Here is a 26,957-nt window from a genome sequence, read left to right as displayed (position 1 = left end):
AGCAAATTGATTTGGCATTAATCAAGATTTAAATATCCATACATTTTGCCAAAAAATATGTACCAAATATTATAATTTTCTGTGATGGGATAGAACAATTTTTAAAAAATTATTTTCAAGCTGAAATTTTGATCTTACCTTCTCTTAAGCTTTCTGACCTGATTGTTCCTCTCAAGTCTGTGCATACAGCATTGTATTATATGAGACTGTTTGCTCTAAATCCAGCACAATCTAAAGGCTCAATATGAATTACCTGGTTTTTAGGGGCTTGTGGAAGTGTTTCCAGTTGTCCAGCGTGGAGCATGAATAAGAGATATATGGATGTAGTTTCTTTAAAATTTGACTTAGTAATCATAACAGTTAATAATATTGTGGCTCCTTCAGGGGCATTGTCAAGTTAGTAGCCTTTTTAAAGAGCTACCAGCTTTTGTTCTACTCAGTGTATGCTTACTGCATGATGTGATGCTTCTCTTTGGTATAATTTCCAATTAGGAAATGCACAAAAGTTTTAGGTGTGTTGATAGTGTTACGACACTGTGTTCAATGGCCAGTTATGGCTTTGTGGGATGGTATATGTTCATTTTGCTAAATGGCACTTAAAAATTATACAACCAAGTTTAGCATCCATGGAATTGCAGTGTTTTATTTCAGTTCTTGACAATAAATAAATAAATAAATTCCTGCAAATTTTCAACCCACAAATGTTTAGATTCAAAGAGAAAGATTTACATCACTCTTCAATAAAATAAACTTTAATAGAACCATGTGAAAAGAGGAGTGTTTGTAGTCTTGCAGCTTAGGTGATCAGATATTTTGAAATATATGAAGCTCCATCCCAAAATGACACTCACCAGACTGGAGTAACAGCATTTGAAAACTGAGTTATGAATCTCTGAAAATTGTGTAAATGTTACAGCTGTTTCAATAAGGTAGCAATAATATGCTATTAATTACTTACCTTTTTTTAACCTAACTGGGAAAAGTATTCCTGTATTTAAAGTTCTGGAGTTTTGAGTATGATACACAAGATTTTTACTGTGTTACATGTGGATTTGTCCAAGTGTCAAATTTTTTTTAAGCAAAGGTAACACAACCATTTTTTTTCAATTTTTCATTTAGGAAAATATACGTCATCTTTTAACTAATGATAACTCTACAAATGTTCACAAAAGAAAGTCTGTATCAAACTCTTTTGTAAAATGTATGGAATTTCTAGTTTACAAATTTGTAACAGTGCAAGACCTGAAAGTCATATTGAAGGTTGTGGTGTATTAGAACCATGACAGTCACATACAGTTTGTGTTTGTAGCATGAACTCTTATGTTTTTCAATCACGGTGGTCTAAACGGTACCTTTAAAACTTTATTCACACTGGGCAGTTGAATAAAAGATTTCACATTGCAGAAAGCAATTTTACCATCATTAACTAAAATAAGAGGGCCCTAGGAAGAAAGGATTATCATATATTAAATAAAAGGTTCACCACCTCACAGCTTTAATCCCGTTAGAAAAGATGATTTCTATCTAACTTAATCAGCCAGAGGTCTTTATTGCCTGGAGTATTAATTGATTTAGGTCTTCATTAAGGTCAGAGGTACACATGGCTGACCAGAGGCAGCCCATTAGCCTGTTGTCAGTTATGCTTATTTACATTGACTGAACATAATGGTGGCTTATTTCACTGTTAGGTCAGGGGGTCACTGAATCTTTTGTGAACCCTGACCTGTTAAAGGGCAGCAGTCACTCAGACACCAAAGTGCATTCGTAACAAAGATTTGGCTGATTGCATATTGACTCCATCCTTCCCCAGAAACACACGTTTGTTCCTATGGTGCAACTACCAGCCTTGGCCTGTGGGTGAATGGCTAAAATGTCTCTGTTAGAAATTCTCTCTAATTTTTGTATTATGCCAGTTAATCACTAGCAACTTCTAATAACACCAGCAGGAAAAGCTTCAAAAAGTTTCCATAGCTGCTGTTGCCCTTTAATTATAAACAAAACAAAACAACTCACAGCAAAGCTATAGGTACCCTATTGCTTTTCTTTCTTTGTAGGCAGCAATAATTATAGCTTTATCTTGCTAGTTAGCAGCCTAAGTTAGTCCTTATTCCAATTAAGTCTGGTTTTCTCATTGCATCTACTCCAGAATTATATTTTCTGGGAGATATGTTGTGCCCTTTCGATAATTTATAATCTTGATTTAAAAAATTTCATAGGATAGAACAGTTCAAAATAGCACCCAGCATTCTTCTGACTTTTGCTTCCCATGATACTGTAAATGCTTTCGTAAAATAGTGAATGGAGCTTTAAAAAAGATGGAACAAAATAATCATTTGCTACTGTACTGTCTTCCCTCTGTATTAGCTGTATATTACACTTAATTCGTGCAGCTCAGCTACACTGTGTGAAGTAGTAATTCTCAAGAGCTTAGCATTCTACCTGTTGTAGTATGAATATACTCTGAGATTCTGATTGCCCACTAAATTCCTTTGATAATTTACAGTTGTGCTGAGCAAAGCAGCTCTTAAACTATTATGTTGTTTTATGAAGACTCACATTTCATTTAACTTGAGGTGATACAAATGAAAATAAAAGAGAAGAAATGTGGAATCACATGAGGCCCCGTTTATAAACAGCTTACTGCTGTGGAGCTAGATTGGAAATAAATTAATACCAGAGAGCATCTTAGCAGGTTTTTTTTTTCCTTTTGGTTTGTCAAATATTTAATGAAATTTTAGCACTGGAAATATGTCTATGGGCTGCAGTGAAAATTAAATCATCAGTGTAATCTGAGATATTTAGTGTATAAATACACATCCATAATATTACGGGTTTGTTTCTATGCTGAGTTTATTGGATACGCAGGTCCTCGAGACTTGATACACTGAGAATCTATAGCCTGAAAGATCTTCTGTTATCCTTGTAGATGCTCCAAAAAAAGATAAAACTGTTGCAAGGTTCTAGCAGGGTTTTGCAAAACACCATACATTGTGACATCCCCTGTTGCAAGATTGCAGTACTGTGAACAAGATACTACGATGTCTTCCCTGTTTAAATGCTTTTTACTCAGCTATCAACTTTCTGTGTAATGCTTCAGACATTCTAGACACAGCCTCTTCAAATCTGATAAAACAGTGGTTTGCTGCTTTGCCCCTGCTGATTGTTTATTTATGCTTGCTTTCCATGACCAAGTTACTGGGAAAGAGGACCATCCCTCCTTTCTCCTAGATCCTGTCCCCTCAAAATCCCAGGGGGGCAGCTGCAAACCTGTGGCTGTGTTTTGACCCTCTTTCCCCCTTGCACCCACCTCTCCATAGCGTGGTGGCATGTTAGGAACATTGTTTTTCTATTAATTACATCTTAAGATCCAAACAAGTATGTTAGGAGCAGAGGGATTTTTTTAAATTGTTTTCTGAGAACACTGCAAAATTCCCACTGAATCGGAGCCAAAAGTGGTGCCAGTTTTGCTCAAATCTTTCAGAAATTTTTTTTGACCTTGCTTATGACCAGCAGGGCTAATCGTATCAGAACTATCCAGAAGACTTTAGGAAAGTGCTATCTTGGTCTGTATTTCAAAACACTGACAGATATTTTATTGTTAATTAGTATTCATATTATGTCTCAAACAATCTGTTCAAGAATAGGGGAACTGAACCGGTTGAGCAGCTCTTCTGTCTACCTAATAATTAACATGGATGAGGCATGGAAAACCAGCAGCCCAACAGGAAAAAAAGGAAGAAATATTACCAATATGGGGTTTATTTCTGCAGAAGTATAAACTACCTGTATTGGAGGTTTTGACTAATGCAAGGGATTTCACTTTGCAGAGGTGAAAATGAATGGCTTGCTTTAAAAACAGACCTGTGCCCCTCTGAATCATGTCTTCCTGAATTTGTTTCTCATCTTGTCAGTATGCCACTTGGTAGCTGGCTGTACTCCCTTGCTCAATGGCACATATTTTAAAATAGCACTATAAAAAAATTTTAAAAAATCAAAAAGACATTTGTTCCTATAAACCAGAATACTACTTGAATATTTTTTTTCCAAATTTGGGATTATATATAGCATCATCAAGGCAGTATTTCAGATATTTTAAATAATTTAAATAGTTGATAGGTGTCAGTTGATATGTTTCCTATCTGCCTCCTCCCCCTCTTCAGCTGCTAATCATAGAACTTGTATGCCAAATTGTATAAGATACTCTTCCAATAGTTACATGTGTGAGTCTTTTGTGAGACACAGACAGTTATGAGGACAGATTTGGAGTTGCATATGGGTCTGTCACATGATTTGATTGCCATGTCTTCTAGGACACAGATTTCTTTTTTAATTATACTTAATTCTGAGGATTTTTTACAGTTTATACAGTAAGTTCTGCAAAATTCTTCCTAAAGATTCATAGCATGATCGATTTTCCCTCTCTTTACTCCTAACAAAATGCTTCCTATGCTGACTTCAAAGCTGCTTACATCTACCTTACTTCCCACTTCTATACTTAGTTTTCTTTTGATACTGAATAAAATTTACTGCTTCACTGATCAGGAACTATACAGCCTTTCTAGAGAAGTTCAGAATAAGAAGATGGAAAGTTTTGATGTTTACATTAAGATTTTATAATAAATCTTTGAGACGTCTGAGTAGTAAAAATAAATTTCCTTTGCTGGCTGCTTTAAAAAAAAGTAGGTCTTCAGACTGTTGCCAGGAAGAATTTGGAAAATCAGCCCAAAGTAACTGCATTGCAACTCAGATAAAAATATGTATTGATGTTATCTGGGTGCCCATTTAATTCTACTTTCAAAAGTGGAACCCATGTCTTTGGTCAAGTGACATTCTTCTGCATCTTGTGTTAAGTCTACCATTTCCTTTTACTTTCTGGTGGATGACAAGGACCTTTTTCCATCCACAATCTTTAGCTGGCTTTCAGTATTACATCATAGTATTTTATTATTAATTTCCTAGAATCATAGAAGGCCAGGTTGACCTCTTTCATCACCTGGAAATGTGTTCCAACTTTTCTAGGTAGGAACATGGCTTAAATGAGATGGCCCAGTACCTTGTCAATCTGAGTCTTAAATGTGATAGTGTTGGGGAATCCACCACTTGCCAGAGGAGGCTATTCCAATGTCCAACTGTCTTTGTAGTAAAAAATTTCTTTCTGGTGTCCAGGCAGGATTTCCACAGAAGCAACTTGCACCCTTTACCCGTCATATTTTCCATGTGACTCCTTGTAAAAATGGAGTCTCCATCTTCTTGGTAGCCACCCTTTAAGCACAGAAACATGGCAATAAAGTCTCCCCTAAGCCTTTTCTCCAGAGTGCACAAACCAAATTCTCCCAGCTGTTCCTCATCCAGCAGGCTTCCCCAGTCCTATGATCATCTTTGTGGCCCTAATTTGGCACCTCTCCAGCCTGTCCACAGCTTTTTTTTTTTTTTTTGTAATGGGCACTAGAACTGAACACAACACTTCCAAGTGTGGCCTGACAAGCACTGAGTAGAGTGGGATGAGGATTTCTTTATCTCTGTTGGTGATGCCCTTGTTGATGCAACTCAGCATCCTGTTTCTTTTCTTTGCTGCTGCAATACACTGGTCACTCATATGGATTTTGTCCACCAGGACCTCTAGGGCCCTTTCAGCAGAGCTACTCTCCAGCCAGGTGGATGCCAGTCTGGGCTGCAGTCCTAGATTATATTCTCCCAGTTGCAAGACCTCGCGTGTGTCCCCATTGAACTTCGTAAGGTTTTTGTTAGCCCACTCTTCCAATCTGTACAGGTCCTCCAGGAGGGTGGTAAACTTTGTTAGGTTACACCTGATCACAAAATCCATATCACTTAGGAAGATACTAAACAATGTTACTGATCTCTGGGGAACCCTACTTGTGACAGGTTGCCAGTTTAACAGTGTGCCACTATTATTCTGTTTCTGAGAGTTCTTTACGTATCAGAAGAACCCTTTCTTGTAGTTTTTGACATTTTGGGCCAATTTCAATTCAAGCTTTTGCTTTTGCTTTTCTAAGTCTGCCTCTGCATGCCCTGATAATGGTCTTATAATTCTCAAGAGGTATTATTCCACTTTTCCATCTCTGATACGATTCCCTTCTGGTTTTGAGCAGACCCAGAAGCTTTCAGTTAAGCCAAGGGGGTCTCTTGCTCTGCCTACTTCCCTTACCTTTAAAGGGGATGAACTGGTTTTATGTTTGTAGGAGAGACCCAGCACTCACTAGCTCCTGAGTCCTCCATGGGAGAATCCCATTGAATCCTTTCCAAATGAGCTCTGAGTGAGCTGAAGTTTGCTTTTCTCAAATCTAAAGCCTTTGTCTTGGTAGTAACTTCTGGCATGCTCAGCAAGATCCCACACTCCGCAATGATGTGATCACTGCAGCCAAGGCTGTGACTGAGACATTACAAAATAGGTTTTATTGTTTACTTTAGTAAAGACAGGACCAAAATGTATTTACACTTTCTTATTTTTACTCATATAAAACAAAGTATTAGAAGTGAAAAAAAAAATAGCACTAAGCCCAGTTGAGTTGTTGTATCATTGTTTTGAGCTTACACATACATAACTGTATTAATTGTAAATTTTATTGCTGTGCTGTGTTCCTATATTGTATATAAACCCCTATTAAAAATTATCTTTAGACTGACACGTTTACTCCATTTGTGATAAATGATGGCAAAGAGCAGTATTTTGAAAGAACTCCCTGCAAAAGAGAAAAGTGCTTCCATTACATTCCACACACTTCAAGAACCTTATTTACTTATTTTTATTTTCTTCTAGGTTGGAGATGTTCTCTACTGTGCTGGACAGATAGCTCTGGTACCCTGTAGGATGCAGCTTGTTAGTGGTGGCATACGGACTGAGGCCAGAGTTTCCCTCCAGCATGTTGGGAGAGTTCTTCAAGCTATGAGCCAGGAGACTGCACTGCACCACATCATCACAGCCACCTGCTATGTAACTGACAGCAAGCACATTCCTGTTGCTCACTCTATATGGCAGAAGAAATTGCAAGAATGTAAAAAGGTAGCTGTGATATCCATTTCCTTCTTTCTGGGTTGTCATTTTTCTTTCTGCCTAAGTCCTATAGTACTGTCTTTCTCAGTACATTTCAGAAGGGTTCAAGCAAAGCTGATATAATAAGGTTTGATTGAGCTGTTATGTTCTGGCTCATAAATGGTTGTGCACAATTGAGAAAGAAAATTGCTTAATAGAAAGTTATATTCATCACTAACTTTGTCTTAATTCCCAAAGCAACATGTTAAAGAACTCTTTAAGAGCAGTCCATTCCTCCAACAAAAACCTGAATAATACCTTATTTGAATTACCTCTGCCCATACATTTTTTACATAATAGAAACTGAGCATTTTACTTCAACTTTTTGTGAGTAGTTTTGTTGAGGTTTTTTTCCACACTCATTCTTACAAGCAATATTGTGATGACTACTGAGGATAGCAGCTTTTACTGCTTATTATTGCTTATTATTCAGCTGAACTTCTAAGACCAGATCCAGATCAGGGAATGCTTGTCTATAAACAGGACATGTTTATAAATAGATTATCTCCAGCAGTGTCTCAGTTTGCACATTGGTTTACAGCAATAACATAATAATTTATTTAATGTATATACCATTATTCTTAAATAGCCACAGAGCCCCCTGTGAGCATTAAAAAAGTAATGGCCAGAAATCTTGTAAATAAAACAGAACTTGTCCACAAATGAGTAAAAGAGTAGTAACTGCATAACTGCTATATAATTTCATATAACTATTATGGTTTCTCAGGAAAATACATGGCTAGGAAACAGCATGTATCAATATTGTCATAAAATAAGGAAAAATGCATTGAAACTTCCCTTCTGTTTGCTTTTACTTTCAGTCTCAGCACTGAATACTTATGTTAGGGTTCACTTAGAAGGGTTCACACATACAACTTTGATTTATTAATAAAGGCCCCACTTAAATACTGTGTAGTAATCCTCCAAGACCAAGTGGGTTTAATCTGACTTCAATTCAGATTTTTTAATTAAGTTCCATTTTTTGCTATCACACTGTAACATGTACCATGACCATGAAGCCTATGCTTCCTTATTTGTAATATACATGATTTGAGGGCAGATTGGTGGTGTGTGCCAGTTGTTTAAAACTTCTACTTTTCCCAGATAGAAACTTTTAGATCTTCTGTAGTTATTAGTCACTCTTTATCAAATCTTTTTGACCAGTCCTAGAGGATGGTCATCCATTTTAGGCTGTGCGTATCAAATAATATTCATTAATTAGACTACCAGAAAGAGCAGAAAAACATTAGCAGATGAAGTAATGTGTGCCACAACATGATCTAAAAATTATTTGGAAAGAACTAAAATATCAGTGGGAATGAGATGTTATTAGTAGCCAGATTTTCAAATTTCCCTGTTATTTTATCAATAGGAGGTTCAGATAGGGAAATTGAATTTTTCCTCAGGCTCTGCATACTTTTTTGATTAGCAGGGGTTTGTGTACACAGAAAAGCAAAGAAAAAGGTGTATCAAACACTTCTTTTACAAGGAACCAGAGGGAGGAATTGTCCTGTCCTGAAAATACAATTGTCCTATTAACAAAAATAGAGATTGTGTATTGGAGGAGGATCACTAGCAGGCATGGTAGTAGGATTGTTTCTTTACTGTCAGAATAAGGAAAACAGTAAAGTTTGACATTTGGAAGAACTTTGTAAAATTACTAACAAATTGTACAACAGTTGTACTTCTCCCTTACTTATTCCAGAGATCTGGAACAAACAGGAAATGTAGTTTTTACGTCTCTTAAAATTTTCTTTGGAGCAGCTTGCTGGATGCTGTAAGATAGTACTTTTGTGTCTGGAAGCCAGAACACAGTAGTTTTACTATAAGGCTTTAAGTAGAATATTTCTTACTTGTGTGGTTTTGTTTACATTTTGGTATCCCAATACTGCAGGCAGTTCTATCAGATACCTTGATATGAAATAATGGTCTGTTTTCTGCAATTAAACTAATTCAGCCAAACGAAAAGTACTTCATTATTCTTGAACTGTATTTCAAGCAGTAGCCAAAGGCCTAAATCAATAGGAACCTACAGATTACTTAAAAAGAACACATGGTGTCTCAGTTGAAATTGTTCTGTCATCCATGGAAAAAGGAGTTTATGCAAAAAAAAACCAAGGCAGCTCAGAATTTGTTTCTTGTAAACTAGATGTTATACAACATAGAACTAATTATGTTTTAAAGATGGGTTTTAGACTACATTTCCATTTGTTGAATGTACTGGATTTCATAGCAAAATGATAGTATACTAAGATTGAGGTATTTTGTATTTACCTTAGTGCCTAAATCATATGCATTATAATTGCCAGAAGTTTTTTTTTCAGAGCACCAAAGGTTTTTAGCATTCTCATGATGTCTGGTAAATATCCTCTACATAAATAACATTGCTCAGCAACCCCAGTTGACTCATTCTACATATTTGATGTCAGTAGTCTGTAAAGCACAAAAGGGATTGTACAAATTGTTTAGGACACAAATAAATTGGACCTGACAGAATGTGATTTAAAGAGAAGTGTGAGGGTTGTTCTCTGAATGTGTTTATATAACAGAAAAGGTTTCCTTCTAGCAGGATGTGGGCACAGGGTTGGGCAAGGCTTCCTTTGAGATAAGGTCGTAGGGTAAAAGTACTTACCTGGACCTGAGAGGACTTCTCATATTATTGGAAGTGACAACTGCCTTTTAGGAGCTTCTTGAATTATGAAGATGAAGATAAATTGAGTATGTTTCAAAATAACCAAATTATTTCACTGATAACCAGAGCAGTGGCTCTGGTGAGCATCATGGGTGGGAGGGGACTGTAAGAGAGGGAAGAAATAGTAACAGTAAGCAGGCTGGACTCTTAGCAACTTTGAAATTGTTTCAGTCATCCAGCCTCTGGCCCCTTACTTATTGCAGCATCATTCCTTGTTTCCAGCACAGCTCCTTTCCTCTGCTGTCCTGATTTCCTTCATTCCAGGTGGCAGCTCAGTATCTATGGTCCCAGCATCATTCCCTGCTGCCCCACACCTCCAGTGTAACCCTGAGCACTGCCCCCCCACTCAGGTCTTACTCAAACACACAAAAAAAACAACCAACCAAAAGATAGAAAAAATAAAACCAACCAAGAATGTGTTCACTGAGCTAATGAAAAGGTCTCTGGATGAGCATTTTGAGATATTCTCCTCGTTAGAAATTAAAGGGTATTGTAGGAACTAAGTTAGGTAGCCAAGGTAAGCATTTAAGTTTGTGGATGGATAAGGCTGCATTGCTGTTAAGTAGTGGTTGCTGGAGAAATTAAATTATGATTAAGGGAAGCAGTAGTTGAGGGCTGCAGAAATGGCATAAAAGTAATTATGCAAGTAATGAAACAAAGACAAAAAATTTGAATTAAAAAGTACAAATGCCCGTCAACAGCAGCTTCCCTTCACCTCAGTTTTAAGTTACATTGCTTACACAGTTTCTTTGTGATTCCTAAGCATACTTTGGAACATTCTGACACTCTTCAGGAATTACATTTAGGGAGCTTCTCTAACATACCTAGTCAGAAACAGTGACATTTGTGTGGTAGAATAGTTTCTGCCTAATCCAGTAGTTTGCATTTACAGTTTTGGGGGTTTTGTGGTGGGTTTTTTGTTTGGTTTTGTTGTTTTTTCTTGGTGTTAGTTGGTGCTCTTTTTTTTCTCAAGTAGCCTAAAAAAAAAAAAAAAAAAAAAGCCTTATAGCATTGCTAAAACTTTTTGGAAGAAGAACTGACAGTTTTTCCAATTAAGTCTCATCTTGTGTTTTTCTTTACTTCCCATCTTTTAGTGACAGTGTCATGTAATATGATGATTTTATAAGCAGTTTTGCTAACTCATTCAGCAGAGTAATCAATAGAAAAAAATAAGCCAGATGGGTTGTAGTCCGTTTGTATTGGGTGGGACAGATGGTATTATTGATAGATGGAAATATTCCAAATAATTATTGTATAATGATATAACAGTGACTGTGGCTGCAAAATTTTATTAATTTACTTTGTAGACTCACTTTATTCAGCTGGGAGCTGAGTCCATCCCCTGCCTTCCTTTTCCCCTCCCCATGTGTTTTTGATGCAGAACCATCCACGTGGTACTTTCAAGTGGTGGATTATTGTACTTCTGTCTGGATGACAGACTTCAGTAGGGTAACTGAGGTGGACAAGATCATGATCTTTTTTTTTCCCCCCCTACTCTGAATGCATGCTTTTTGCTTTCTTTTGTTATTCTCACCAATATAAATAAGAAACATGCTCTACTGTCTCAAGATTTTGGGCATTCCAGCTTGTTTAACTGCTTTGTCTTATTCTTTTTACATCTTGCTAATTCCCAGCAAGATTTAGTATAGCTAGGCCAGTAAAATGTATCAATTTTTATGAACTATGTAGTAGATATTGGTTTGGGCTGTTGCTGTTCAAATGTATATTCCATGACAAAGTACTATTAATTAATTTCTTTCTGTGAGTTAAGAGCACATGAAGTTTTTCTCAGGAAAACCTAAAGGCCATTTGCTGCTTTCAAAAAACAACTCTTGATGAACATGATTGAATGATAAAAAGAGAGTTTCAGTTCTTATTTTGATTTGATGGCACGCACAAAGCTCTGAGGCAAATTTTGCAGAACTATCTGAAACATTAGCTCTGATTTCTGTTCTAAAAAAAAAAATGTATAGGGAAATAATTTAGAAAGTCTTATACCCAATGTTTTGTTACCAACACAAAGTTTAGGAGTGACTGTGTTTGTAAGTGAACCCAAAATGTTGGTGGAGGGAGGTTTTGACAAGATGGATGAAACAGTGAAAACGATGTATTTTGTTAAGAATAGAAGGGAGGGTGGCAGAAAAAGATAATATTTAAGTAATTGCAAGGTGTATGGGTAACCTCAAGATTATCATCTTATATCTTTGTATCATTTTGTATATCCTGCTTTTTTCTTTCAATGATGCTACTGTAGATCAATTCCACTCCAAGTTATTGGGCAGCTTCCACTCTATTTTCTGTCTTCAGTTGTGAAAAATATACCCTGTGGAATACTTCTTATGACATGAAAAAATATGTGTCTTTTGGTTTTTATAACACAGCTTCCATTTGATATTAGTTGTCTAAGTCCTCTCCCTCCAATAAATTCCTGAGCAAATGTACTTCAAACTTTAAAAGTTCTCCAGCCCACCTTCCAACAGAAGTTGTGGGGTTTTTTTAATGGAAAGCATTCAGGATGAGTGGCTGTGATGCCATGGTTGTTGCAACTCCAGCAGAGTGCTACAGCTGACTTTGATTCTGTCAGGAATGCCAGTCAGGTTGTTGACAACGTGTGTCTTAATAGCTTGTGAAGCAGAAGTGATGGGAAAAAAAACTTGCAGTGTTTTATCAGTTATATTGTGAATGGGTTTCTTGCTTATTCCAGCATTTGGGTAACTTGATGCCAAATTTAAGTGTCTAAATTGAAATCTTTTGGGCCAGATTTGCAAACTTTTTAGGTGTCAAAAGATGTAAATAAGCCTGAACTAGGATGCCATTTAGGGGCACTGGGCCTGTTTTAGGGAACCCCTGTAGTAAGCTACACTCCTAAAACCCAGTGGTGCTAGCCTGTGTCTTTCCACTGTGCCTTTCAAATAATGCAAGAGGTCCCAAGTTATAAAAAAAGTTAATTCCAGAACTAGAAACTGTCTAGCTACATGCAGTCATTTTCTGGAGTAATTATTGTTTTCACAGCAGTCATTTAAAATGTCATCATGCATCTGTAACACAGCACTCTGTTCAGATCTGTCTGGAGTATTAGAAGTATTCAGGCTGTCATGAATTTAAGTAAAAGTCATACATTCTCTTCCTTTTTCCTAGGTAGAACAGAAGTAGCTTATGTTCAAATAGTGGTAGTCAAAGGCTTGTCTTCATGACAGAGATTTAAGAATATCTTTACCTATGGAAAAATTTACCATAAAACTTTAAAGGAATATGAAAAAACGAGCAAACAACAGATTTGCTTGAGAAGATTTGTACTTTAGTGCTGTCCTAAAAAGATGCTTGCAAGTCTGTACTATTCAGGTACATGGGTTTTGTATATATTCTGTATTAGTTAATATCTGTGTTTTATACAATTGTTAGGTTTCCAAATAGCCTTGTAAATCTTTGTGCTGTAGACAGTAGTATAGATAATACTAATTTGTCTCCTTCTTATATCAATTTCCTGAACAGAATATTTAAATATGAAAAGCAGAAGTAAATTAATATTATAAATGTATAAATGGTAGGTTAGAGCCCTACTACACTTGCTCTGCAGTAAAATCTTGCATAGGTTAATTAATATAGTTAGTAATATACCAGCATAAAAGTAAATATTTTTGAAAAACATTGCCACAAGACGGTACCTATGCCTATCAAAAATTCAATAGGAAGAAAATACAGGTTTCTGTTTCCCTTTTTTTTGTTTCTCCTCAGGTTTACAACATTTATTTTGCTACTAGATGTTATTTTGAATGCTCTACAGTTTGGTGTATTAAAGCAGGCTTCTTTTATGGCCCATGTTTAGAACACGCAGTGCATTCAAATAGCACAGTGGTAGTGGGTCTTTCATCTTGTGCTTAGTGTATTTCTTTTCCCCTGTGTTCAGATTAACAAAGCTTTTGTATTCATTTGAAGCAACTGTAATGAGAATATTTAACACAGGTCAAATGCAGATAGTGGAACTCAGGAGGTCCTTGAAGATATTCTGCCTTTTGCCACTGGCCACAATGGGAGGTGAAAGACTTGCCACTTTCACTCTTTCACTTTTTTTTTTTGTTAAAGGAAGAATATTATATTCTGTTTGCAACATTAATGGAGCCTTAATTAATGCTAAAGAGGAATACAGTCAACGAAAAGAACAATGAAGCTCTCTACATGTTTTAAACTAAAGCCATTATCAGAAATTCAATATATGTGTATACATAAAATTATACGATTGCATAATGTGCAAAAAAGTAAACATTAATTTAACTTGTAGAATGTAAACATGACATATGAAGAATAGAAAATAAGAAAGGAGAGCATTTCTTGTATAAAGCCTCATCTGATATAAGTCAGCATAACTCTGATTTCCATGAACTGATTTACCGTAGTTTATTTGCCATTTACAGGTAATATATACATGCATTTGAACATTGTTTTGCAGTTAGACACAGTGAAGAAATGCATGTCAAGTTATTCAGGGTGGTAAACAGCCTAGTTCATCTGGGCTGACTGATTTTCCCCTGCAGCACTTCCCTTATAAGAGTTTTTCTGAGTGATTCTTCATCTCTTGTGCTGAAAATATTACTTCTGTTTTGAGCCTGTCACTTTTGTGCTAAGCAAGAGGGCAAATATGCATCCACTGCTTGCTTAGGCCAGAACCTCTGGTCAAAAGTCTTGTGTGTGATGACTGTGAAAGCCATTAAGAAGATTTCAGTCCTGAGGCTGGTACCTGTTGACCATCCCTCTTTCTAGAGGGGCAATTGCCATGGTAGTTGAAATGTGATCAAGGTCCTACTTTTATTCAGAAAACTTCCCTATTATTCTGTAGTCCTAATTACATGTAGGGCACTTTAAATCCCCGTAGTGAAGGGAAGAATTTCAGGAAAATCATGAGCTTCAGAGGTTTTTTTGTTGTTGTTATTCTCCTTTGGACTAATTAAACCTGCTGATCAGGACTGAAAGAAGAGCCAGATTATTATCCCAGCCTACATAGATAGCTTTATGAACAGCTGGCTCTTCTTAAAACCAGGTAGCAAGTTAATCATCATGTGCCTTCCAAGTCAGTGCTTCCAAGGGGTAGCTTGATGTTAAGCACTAAGTAGCTATTTTAGATCTTGGTCTTTTCCAGGGAGGATATTTTAATTTGTCTTTTTAGTGTGAGCACCATAAAAATCGAAGTAAACCAGTAATTAGTTATCCTTTCCTTTATTCCACTTTCAAAAGAATACATAAGACAGTGTAAAAGTAAGCTAGCATTATTTTGAAACCCCTTTACATTTTGCATATTGAAAATGATGAGTGCTACCTGGCCAATACCCAGCAACATGCATGTCAGCTCAGCAGTAAAAAAATCACTTTCAGCTTCCTCTCTGTATTTATTCAACTTCCTGGATGAAAAATTAAAATGCTTCCAGCTGATCTGATACATGAGCTTAGTTCTTGTCAATCTTTCCTTGTAACACAATGAACACAGCTGGTAACACTTGAAATCTAACTTTTATTTTCTTTTGGGCATTATTCAGTGTAGTAATATGCAGAACTTTATGCATCTTGCACCTTTGTGGAAACATCCTGGCAAACTCCTGTAGCTGACAAAGTAGTTACTTCTACGGATATCTCAACAAAGGTGCAAGTGAGTCTAAAAGAGGAAAATGTAAGTGTTAACTGGTGAAAATACTAATTGTCAGTCATTTCTAATTAAGTCAGTAATTTTGGTAAAGTTTTGTCAGAATTTGTCAAATGAATGTTTGCATAGAGTTCTGGGTATCTGTTCAGGAATTCAGTCTCATAGTCTCTGGTTCAGAGAATTTCATGGGGAATGTGTATAGGTGTACACATTTCTCTGTTCCCCTTCCTTCTCATATATATATGCTTACAGTGAAATATACATTACATACATAACCCTGACTATATATTTTTTTTTCCTTGTATAAGAACTTCTAACAAGGATATATATTAATATATGTCACTTAAAGTCTGTTTATTGAAAATTCCATTCTAATCTTCTCTGCAAGGACTTAAGTGCCATTAGGAATATAAGAGTTAAGATCCCCGTTATATGGGATCCAAGGCCCTTCTTTTTACAACTTTGCCCACACTCAGCAAGCAGTCTGGGGCTTGGCAAGAAGCTGGGAGGGGGGGGCAGCTGAGACAGCTGACCTGAACAGACCAAAGAGATACTTTATACCATATAAATTCATGCTGGACAATAAAAACTGGAGCAAGGGTGGTTTTCTTTCTGAAGTAGTCATTGCTCAGAGATTGGCTGGGCATCAGTCTGCTGTTGGAAGGTAGTGAGTGATTGCCTTTATTTTTTTCTCTTTCCTTTTGTTGTTAAACTGTCTTTATCTCCACCTCTAAATTTTTTCCTCACTTTTTTCATACTGAGTCTCTCCCTTATCCTACTGGGGGGGAGCCAGAGCAAAGGACTCAGGGAAGATGCCTGCTAGCTGGGGGCAACCCCCCAAAGTGCACTGTGAGAAATTGTCTGAATTGCATCACCTGAGTTTGATTACTGTAACATTGAACTGAGGGAAAACCTGTCCTGCAGAATCCAAGTTTGAAGCTGTATTCAAGACAGTATTGACCAATAGGAATGGCTTGACTTAAAATAAAAGATGTGCAGTACTAATAGTCCTGTTAATTGATCTTCCTTTGCAGTTAGACCATATTGAAAACTGAAAGTAACTGACTACTGAAAAAAAACAAACATTTGCCCCTAAAATATTCATATACATAAGGTGAAGGAATTTAAATGTTTGTATTTTCCACTAAAAATCTTCGTTTAAAAATTACGCATAGAAAAGATTTTTGACTGCACATCTGTGTATCAGGTTATAAATAAAGGTGGGTATCTCAACAGAGACAGCTTGCAGTTAATAGAAGTTTGATAGTGCCAACAGGAAGTTCAAATCATTTTTCTTCTGCCTCCAGCAGCATGTCAGCTTTCTTCCTTGATTATTCCAAAATTTAATTACAGGTTTATAGACAGTAGCTAATGGTTCTGTATGTGTACAGATGAACAGGTGATCATCATTAGAATACGTGAGGCAAAGCTGTTTGTTTGAAAATTAATTCCAGAACTCAAGGTCAAAGTTCAGAAGGAAAGCAGACTTTCAGAGTCTTTGCAATCAGTATCTGAAATGTAAATTCTAAATCATAGAATCAGTTATCCTTAATGCCCACAAAGTAGATTTTGACCATTAACTTTTCTCGTTTTCTGTCCCATTTGGGTACACACTCTCAAATGATGTTTCAAGTGGAATCTCCCATCTTGAACATCCTTAATTCAGTTCAACTCTTCCTTCCTAAGTGCTTATTTTTGACACTATGCATGAATAAAACCCTCAGAGTGACAGTCTGTGATCATGTTTCATGTGGCAGACTTCATTTGCTTTCAGTTTATATTGCTATCAATTTATGACTTTGTTCCTTAAATAGTTATCTTTTTTTCCACATTGTAACTCATATATTGAATGATGTATGTTTGAGAGAGGGTTTAAGGAATCTTAACTTCAGTCATTAACTGGTTATCTCTCAGCTCAGGAACCTTTAGTTAGTTGAAAGAAAGTTAATATTTTTAAAGCAAATAAAACAGCTTTTCTATATGTAATTATTTTCTTACCAATTCTACATTTACATGCTCTTTGGAGCATCCAGCATGCAGTACTTGAATTTACATTTAGCTCTGCAGGAACTGCTTTAGATATTATTATTATTACGTGGGAAGAAACCAAAAATCAAAGTGAATTTTTATTACAATAGTGAGGTAGAGGAAGGTGCAAATGCAGTAACAGCAGCCAGCATTATTGTGTAGAACCAACTCACAGCTTGACAGAAAGTCCCTGCTGGGGAGGAAATGTAGGGGAACTGGAAGAATTTTGCTGCATCTGCTCCCTACTGCTAATAAGCTTTAACCTGTTTCATTTTTATTATGCTTATTGTTTTGATATTTTGCTTCTGAAATTATACCTGTAACTATGAGAACACATAAAAGGGAGCACAACAGGCAGGGCTGTTAAAAAATTTAAAACTATCAGCAAGGGATATTAAAGGCTGTAATGAGTGAGATGCATGGTTGCCTTCTCAGGGTGGGCTTTTAGAGTTCAGGCACTGCAGCACCAGTAGAAAGACTGAGTGTAAGTAAAACAGATTTTATAGCTTCAGTAACTTGTGGAGCCAGAAGGCACCATCAGATCATTTAGTCTGACCTGTATATCACAGACCATTAGATTTCACCTAGAAATTCCTATTTTGAACCCTATGAGTATACTTGGACTAAAATATATCAGGCCTTGAAAGTTTAAAATACTTTATGCCACATGATGAGAACCAAGAGGCTGAGCTTCCCATGAAGTAGGAATGGTGTTTATCAGGTTGGTAAGTACATATGGGAGCATGACTGCTTCTGCAGAATAAGCCAGAAAACCAAAGGCTTGCATGCACTTAACAAAAATTAAAATCCCTTTCTAGCCCTTTTGACTTACTGAAAAAAAAATACAGGTATTCATATTGTATCAGAACACTTGCTTTCTGAAATGTTCTGCTGAAGCCGTGTTCCTTCAGAAAACAAAACCTCCAAAAACACCAGCCCCCCAAAAAAACCTGAAACTAACCAGATTAAATCTAAAAATTAGATTTAATTTGTCTCATGTGTCAGTGGGAGTAATTAAGGGCCAAGTAAGAGGGAAAATCTTCAAGCAGTCATATCCATTTTTAAAGGTAATATCAATGGTCTAATTCTGAATTGGAGACATTACACCCCCTGCTCAGCCATGCTGGCAGCCCTGCACTTCCCAGATTCTGAGTCTAGGCATATTTATTGCAGTCCTTTGAACATGCTTTCCTCTGAATAACAAGTGCTATAGCTGAGGTATATAGCCATCTAAAAATGTGGGGGAAATGTTAGTTTATATTTTCCATTTGATATTATCACATTCTTCCCATAATTGATTATCTAGCATATCAAAATCTTTATTTTCCTCTGATGATGGCATAATCATCACATACAGTTATGAAATGTATTTTGAAGAGACTGAAGTGTGCAAAACTCAGTGGGTAGTTGAAAACTCTAAATCCATGGGGCTGTTGAGACTGTGCTTTTAGATAATGAGATAGAACAAGATTGTGATACATACCTGATAATCCAAAATTGAAGTCTTAGGCTTAAATAGAGGATTCTTCTCTATTACTGTGCATGCAGTCTTTGTCTTTCAGAAGGCCAGTTTGCATTTTCTATTTTTCTTTCAATGTATTCTAATTATTTGAGTTTGCTTTTTGAGAACATTATGAGGTTGGTAAGTCCAGAAAGCAGAGGTATTAGCCTAATTATTACAGACTTTGCACGCAGTCTTCAGGGTTTCTGTTGTTTATTTGTTCTAGAGACTGTTCAGATGACTGTTCATGGAAATGTGATCCTAATTGCTCTGATTTTGATCGTGTCACAGAGCTTCTCAGTTTCTGAAATGAAAGGATGAAAACACAGAGATAACAACAATAAAATACAGAAACAAAATTAACAAGCAAATGATATCCTTATGTACTAAATATAATCAAAAGAGAGCTTGTAAGGTTGTGTCTAATTTCAGCTGAGCCCTTTTGTCTATCACACAGAAATGACGAAAATTCGTGCCAGTTCTTGGCCTCTGTTGACAATCATGGTAAAAGACAGAATAGCAAGTTGCTAAATTATTCTGTTTGAGAAATATAAGTTATAGATGATGTATAGTTATTGATCTGATTTTTTGTGAACTCTTTCTTTTTTCATGAGTTTCCCTACTCGCTTATCTTTTTAATATAATGCTTACATTTGCCTACAGTAGAACTATTCAGAGACCATTCCTCATGAAAGTTTTGACTCTGCAAAGGTTTAAAAATAGCCTTTATGCACCAAAAAGCTGTTTCAACTTACAAAATCAGATGCTAGTTTTATTGTAGGATTTTTGCCTTAGGAATGGTGTTAATTAATTCTTGTGTTAGTTTCCTCTGACATAATTGGTTGAGTACCATAAGATTTTAGCCCATCACCTTGAGAAATCCTAATAATAGCCAGCAATATGTTGTGTAGATTTCAGATTTCCTATACTCTCACTAGTGCAACTTGAGGTGTGCTCATTTTCCTAACCTGTAAAATGCCTCTCTTGGAAAAGTTAAGCTGTTGTGCTTGGCATATTATTTGCATTTCATATCTAACAAATTAATTTTGTATCCCTACCATATCTGCATGCAGATTTTTTAAGAATTATGAAGAAAACTTAATTTGGATTTTTTTCACCAAATGTCCGCATGTGGAATTATAATAAGAGGTGACATTAGTTTGAAATCAATTTGAATTACAAAAACTAATTAAAAGTACACTTAGAACTGTTTCTGAATTTTATTCCCATATTTCTTCCCCTGTATCTTCTTTCATTTTTTCATGTTTGTGTTTTTTCAAGTTAAATACTGCACAGAAATGATTCTGCAAAATCTGCTATCAGATGCTGACACAAAAAATAAAGAACCACCTTGTTTTCTACAGATTTGTATTATTATTATTATTTATTCATTAACACCAAGTAAATACAGGCTTAGTTTTAGTTGAGATTGTACAAAATAGTTTATACAAGACAAAGTGGTAACTGAACTACTGTCAGCTTTGCCCAACACATTCTGGATCAGAGGGAGGAATACTAAGTGTTAGACTTCCTTATTTTTGTAAGCTTTGCAGAAAAATATTCTTAACAATTTTATTATTATAAAACACTGTGGTATTCATCTTTGAATTCAGACATTTTATACCAGGAATGCATGTGGCCTATTTATTAGACAAACTAGGATATTGAGAAGGATTGCTTCTCTCCTGCTTTCTTCAGGAACTAACATTTTGTTCTTACACAGTTTTCCTAGTGGAATCTTTATTTCTTAAAGTCATAAACCTATTGTGAGAGACTCTAGCAAAGCTTAAACTGGATCTCAGGAGTTTGATGCAGTCTGTGTAAAAGAAATTTTAAATGTATTATTTAAAGGCACATTAATCTTGCCACTGTAATGGTGTAATAATGCATACCATAGAAGGTTTTCATAAACTCAGCTTCTAAAAGTAACATCACAGTATCTTTCTTTTTGTTCTTCAAGTCAATTCTTTGTAAAAATAGCAATTATGCATTCATCTCTGTCTCTTATAGCCTGATTCCATATTCAGCTGTGAGGTAAATAGACCTTAGTCCTTATTCATGCAACAAAAAGAATCTTTCACATTTGGAACAAAAGGAGGAGAGTAAAAATAAACAAATCTGCATAGTAAGTGTTAATAGCTGACATATTAACTTTTTTCAATAAAATAAAATAGTTAACTTTTGTAAAATTTATTTTTTAACTGTAAGTCTGTCTGATAGTCATTATTCCTGTGTTTTCATTGGACTTAATAGGTCTGCCTTTGATTTTTTTTATTATTTTTAAATCAAGAAATATGCCATTACTTTGGAAAATTCTTTTTGAAGGCTTGCTCTTGTCAAACAACACCCTGCATGAGTTTACAACCCTTACATCCTATCATACAATGCATGTATTTAGAAAAAGCTGCTTTTTGGCTTCCTTTTCTAAACTTTCTGGAACTCCATCTTTCCCACCTTTGATAAATTGAGTAGCAGATGATCCTGTTGGCTGAGGGAACATATTATGAATCATGTTGTGAGGACAGTCTAACATGAGATTCAATTAGAGCTAAATCACTAGTCACATCAAGTCTTTTTCCAAATTTTGGGGATCTACCCCTTCATAACATGCTAGAATCAAAATCCAGTCATAGTGTGACAGCTTGAGGCAATCATCTGAGGCAATCCAGTTTGCATCCATTCCTGAAAGAAAACGTTGTTAGAGTCATCTCTTTTCAGAGTGTTTCCTGCTGAGTGAAAGGATGTTACCTGGCTTCCTTCTCCATTCCCCTTTAAATCAGATACTGTAAAAATGTAGCACAGATTTAGAGTCTGTCTCCCTGCTACCTCGTCAGTCAGACAGTAAACCTTTACATTCTGCTCATTTTCTCCCATGACTTTTGGACTTCTCCGTGTATGTTCTTAGAAAGGGTTACATCCTTTGAAAAAGCTAAGAAGTGGAAATGGGAATGTTCAACAGGCAAACCTTCTCCTGTGAGTTCAAAAATTATTTGAATACTGATAAAATAAGTTTTTGAAGACAAATACCTTTAGATGGCAGCTACACCTACAGCCTAATGAAATTTGTAAAGTTTGAGTAATATGTTCAACAGTGTTCTTGTCTCTCAATAATAAGAATTTTAGAGCTTCCAAAGAATTATTTCAAGACTAACAAGCCAATCTTTATGCCCTTCTGTGTTCTCCGCACTCTTCTACCTTCTTTTTTTCCCAACACTGAAGAGATAGGACTAGCCCAAAACCTGTGCTCCTTCATAAAAAGATATAGAACAGTATGCTGGAGCAAGAACCCTAAAACCAGGTTTTTCTTCATAATACCAGAGCTGACTGCCAGAAGTGCTGAATCTCACTGATGAGAGTTAAGAATCAATCTCAAAATGCAGCTTAGTCATAAACTAATTCTTATCATTTCCACTTCTAATAGTTATTAAGTTGTTCCAGCATTATATTAGTAGAATTTCTTAGCAGACCTTATATATTAATCCTGACTTACTAGACAGGCCATCATAAAGACATTCAGCTGTTTTAAGACCATTGCACATTTCTGAAAGCTAACTCATAAAAGCAGCATCCATGTGAAACACAAATGTCAGCAATTTCCTGGAAATAAGTCAGGAGAGGTCATTGTTAGCAGCATTGTTAGAAGTATTTCTGTAAGATTCTGTAGCAGTTGTTGAAAGCCTATTATTCCCTGGTAGCTCCATCATTTGTGCTTTGTGCAGACTCTAAAGTTAAAGGTTATGAGCACTGTGGTACTGTACAGGTGCACCATGAATATTCTTTCATGCAGAATGATTCTCATTTGTTAAATTTGGAAATGTACTTTCTCCTGGCCTTAATTTCCAAGTAGTTCTTCATATTTTAAATGGCAACTGAAGGCAAGCAGAAATAGTGAGTAATTGATTTAACAACCTAAGACAAGTACAGGGAAGTAGAAAGTTTGTCTTAGTGCTTGATGTGACCTGAGCGAGCTTTTTTAGACCTTTTTTTCTAAACACTACCTCAGCACCTTGGGCCAGCAAAGTGGCCTTTAAGCTTGAATGAGCATGACTTTTTTTTTTCTCTCAGTACAAAGCTCCAGTTTTTCATCTTTTCAAACTGTTTTACAGCACTCAGAGCAGAATTATATTGACAAGGTTAGAATTCATCTCCTAGAGGAGAATACTGAGCTCCTCCTGTTAAGTGCTAATATACCATTTATGTGTTGGTACCTTAATAACAGCCCTGGCTAGCCTAATGAAAGTACTGAAAGCAAATAGTACTCAGTGAGATTTTATTATGACTGGGGTGACTGCAATTTGAGACAAATTATCCCTATTTTTGTTCCCATATCAAAACCAGAAATGCTAAAGCAATTGCTACATGTTTGGTTTAGAATTAGACTCCACTGTCGTTAATAGAGAAGTACATTTCTCATGAAAACAGCTCACAAGAGTCAAGCATCAGAGATATTTTGTACAAAATGCTTGTCAATAACTTTGTGAGTGAATTTTGAAATAAAGTGCCTGTAACCTGTCATTATTTCTTCCTCTTCAAGTTGGGAGGAACTGGGTGAAAATTGAGTTTGTGAATTGAAAGTACTGTGAGTTATATGGTCTTATCGACTTCAGGCAAAATTACAGGTTTGGCTTGTTATTATTTTTCCTTTCAGAGGTCAGGCAATGGACAATATTACTGGTATATGCTTCTATGTAAGTAAATTGGTTTAAAAAATATTATCTGTATACACAAAGAAGATGGTGTAAGCCACAAATATTAAAAATGCTTAATATATTGCCTCTTTATAAAAATGGAGGGAAAAGTAAGGAAAAAAATATAAACAGCTGGCCAGAATAAGCATTTCAACCGTTCAACTGTTTGAACAGTTGTTCAGGAAAAAAAAGTATGTTTAGAGACCTGATAAGTTACTGTGAATTTGTACTTTTTGAGAGTATGTATATCACAAAATGGGGGTGGTTTCCATAAATAGTCCTTGTTGTAAATATAGCAATAGTATGAGTATATGTGCATTTAAGTATAAGGTAACAGCAGACCTAAAAGTGTGTACTAATTTTGGCTGGGATAGAGTAAGCTTTCTTCATAGCACCCTGTTTGGTGCTCTCTTTTGGATTTGTGACCAAAGCAGTGGTGGGAAGGCTTTTAGGAGTTTCAGCTATTGCTGAGCAGTGTTTAGAGAGGTTCAAGGCCTTCTCTGTCTGCCAGTATGCCCTGGCAGGAAGAAGATGGGGGTTACACAGCTGGGACAGCTGATCCCAAAAAACCAAATGGTTATTTCATTCCATGTAAAATCATATTCAGCCATAAAAACTAAAGGGAAGAAGTCTTTGGGAGTGTTGCAGTTGCTCACAGTCTACCTAGGTCTCTTTTAGCAGGGGGGAGGTCTTAACAGCCACTGCATCACTTGCTTTCTTTTTTCTTCTTTCTTGTTCCTTTTTTCTTCACTTAATAAACTGTCTTTACTGTGATTCGCAAATTTTCTCACCTGTGCCATTGCAGAGGGAAGGAGTCAGCAAGAAGCTGTGTAGCACTTAGGCTGGAATCAACCCACTGCAGTGTTGTGTTCCTGGTTTAAAGCTCAAGGTTGTGTTTCTTTGTATTCAGATGGAAAAGGATTGGATACAGAGAAGCAATACAGGGACAAGATAATTCTTTCCTGAACTCATCTTAGGTTTGTTAAGATTCAAAGGTTATGCTATTTACCGCACACAGAGGCAATAGTTGGGTTGAAATGGCTACAACTTCAGGATTTGTTTCTCTGTCTCATGGAAGAGTGTTTCAGTATTTTGAAACATTACGTTCACTTCCTATCCCTGTTAGCATTGCACAGTGCAGTTCATAAAATTTTTACAAAGAAGGAAGCCTGTCCCGCTTGTTTAATATCATCAGAAGAAAAGAAATTGTTATTCAGAATTAGCTTAGCAAATTAGCTAATCAAATGTGATGGTTGGTGTGAAAAGGATTTAAATATACTTTCAAAATGAGCTTTGCTATTAAGAAAACACATTCTATCTTCCGGGAGCATTTGTGCAAGATTATTCTGCTGTTCAAGACTGTCTGAAATATCTGAACTAAATCATTAGTACTCCAGCATTTAAAATAAATTTTATGTGTGTTACTAACTCATTTCTCTAGTTTCAGTAAATCCTACCATTTCTGTTAAGAACCATTGTTTTAATTGCGAAATGAGGGCAAAATACATTGTGATCAGCATTTTTTTAAATGGTACAGTCACAGGAGTAGTTTGAGATTGCAAGAAAAAGAGCAGTCTCCATGAAATAACTGTATTGCCTACTTTTTTAAGCCTACCAGCTGAATATGAGCAACATGAATTTATACTATCTCTGTAACATGCACAATGTTTTGTTTATCTTTTAGGTTGAAGATTCAGAGATGTGTCATGATGTAACTGCTGTGTGTGGGTTGCTTACTGTGGCTGTAATATCTCACCTACCCAGAGATGCTGCCATTGAATGGCATGTTGTTGCAGTAGTTGATGATCCACTCCAAAGAAAACATTTTGCAATGAAGATGTTGTCAGAGGGCTTCCAAATTGAGTGTGAATCTGTGGAGTCTAGTTCTGCAGCTTGTGGATCCATCTCTGTACGACTGAGCTTGATTTCCCCCTCCACTTCTCAGCTTGATTTAGATGGAGCCCTTTGTGACTTAGTTGATATGTTTAGACAAGCTGTTGAGAAATTTTCAGAAGACTGCAGTGCAAGTCCTTTGTCTTTTAGAGCTTTCTTCAAGGAGAATGTCATTGATGCTGAAACTCTACAAACAGGTAAGACTTACAATGACAGAGACCAGGTGTTAGTACAAAGTTTAAGGTAACTTTTGTTTACTAATATCTAAGGTTTTACTGGAAGAAGATACTTTATTAAGGATAGATGACCAAGAAGATCAATAGTATTCTGGCTTGTTTCAGAAATAGTGTGGCCAGCAAGGAAATTATCACCCCCTCTACTTGGCACTAGTGAGACTGTACATCAAATGCTGCATTCAGTTTTGGTTTCCCTCACTAGTGAGAAAAAAAAAGAAATAAAATAAAATAAAAAAAGAAACTGTCCAAAACCAGAGGTTCTGCAAAATCATGATTGAACAGTGTGCCGTTCCTACTTTTAAACTGCTAAAATGAAGCCTAAAATGATAAAAGCATTGAAACCCCTCACAGTTTCCCTCACTATGGAAAAGGCATTGAGGTGCCAAAGAAAGGCAGCCAAGTGGTGAAGGGTCTGAAGAACAAGTCCTGTGAGGAGCAGCTGAGGGAACTGGTGTTGTTTAGTCTGGAGAAAGGAGGCTGAAGGAAGACCTTATCACTCTCTAGTGTAACCTGAAAGGAGGTTGTAGCAAGGTGGCTGTTGTTTTTTTCTCCCAAGCAAGAAGCAATAGAACAAGAGGAAATGGCTTCAAGTTGTGCCATGGGAGGTTTAGATCAAATATTAAAGAAAATTTCTTCACTGAAGGGGTTGTCGCGCACAGGAACAGGCTGTCCAGAGAGGCAGTTGAATCACCATCCCTGGAGGTATTTATGATAGCTATAGATGTGGTGCTTTAGGGACATGGTTTAGTAGTGAACTTGGCACTATTAGGTTAGCAGTTGGACTTGATGATCTTAAAAGATTTTTCTAACCAAAATGATTCCATGATTGAGATAGGTTTGTTCTTTTTCTGTTTATCAGCCATGCTTCCCATATAGAATTCTTGGACATTTGAAGTCCAAACAGGATAAAGCCCTAGATTACTTGCTCTGATTTCACAACTGACCTGACTAAGTAGGAGGTTGGATTAGATCATCTCAGTCTAACCTGAGTGATTCTGTGATGATGTGAAAGAGATTTGCTGAGACATTCAGCCACCTCAGATTCATACCTAGAGAGAACGAATTTTTTGTATAAACGTCTTTGAACAGTTTTCCATTTGGTAGCCTGGTTTTGGTTATAGTCTAGAACAGAGTTCAAATAACAGATTTTTTTTTTTTTTTTGTGTTACCAGTTACTGTTTTTGAGAATAAATATGAAATACCAATGTTTTAAAGCAACAAAATTACCTTGAATCC

At 36.2% G+C, this 26,957-nt stretch overlaps 1 protein-coding gene across 3 annotated transcripts in view; it reads left to right on the top strand.

Annotated features, from left to right (window-relative positions):
* DPH6 (diphthamine biosynthesis 6) overlaps window positions 1-26,957 on the top strand; it is a 182,331-nt gene that overhangs the window by 123,146 nt on the left and 32,228 nt on the right. For 2 of the 3 annotated variants that reach the window (XM_071744305.1, XM_071744304.1), the window contains exons 13-14: window positions 6,779-7,021; window positions 25,277-25,682. In XM_071744305.1, coding sequence (XP_071600406.1) covers window positions 6,779-7,021; window positions 25,277-25,682 — 649 coding nt within the window. The remainder of the gene's footprint in view (window positions 1-6,778; window positions 7,022-25,276; window positions 25,683-26,957) is intronic. The other variant, XM_071744306.1, reaches the window with a different exon arrangement.

Source organism: Heliangelus exortis, chromosome 5, assembly GCF_036169615.1.
Source record: "Heliangelus exortis chromosome 5, bHelExo1.hap1, whole genome shotgun sequence".
Lineage (NCBI taxonomy): Eukaryota > Metazoa > Chordata > Aves > Apodiformes > Trochilidae > Heliangelus > Heliangelus exortis.
This window is presented reverse-complemented; position numbering and strand designations above follow the sequence as displayed.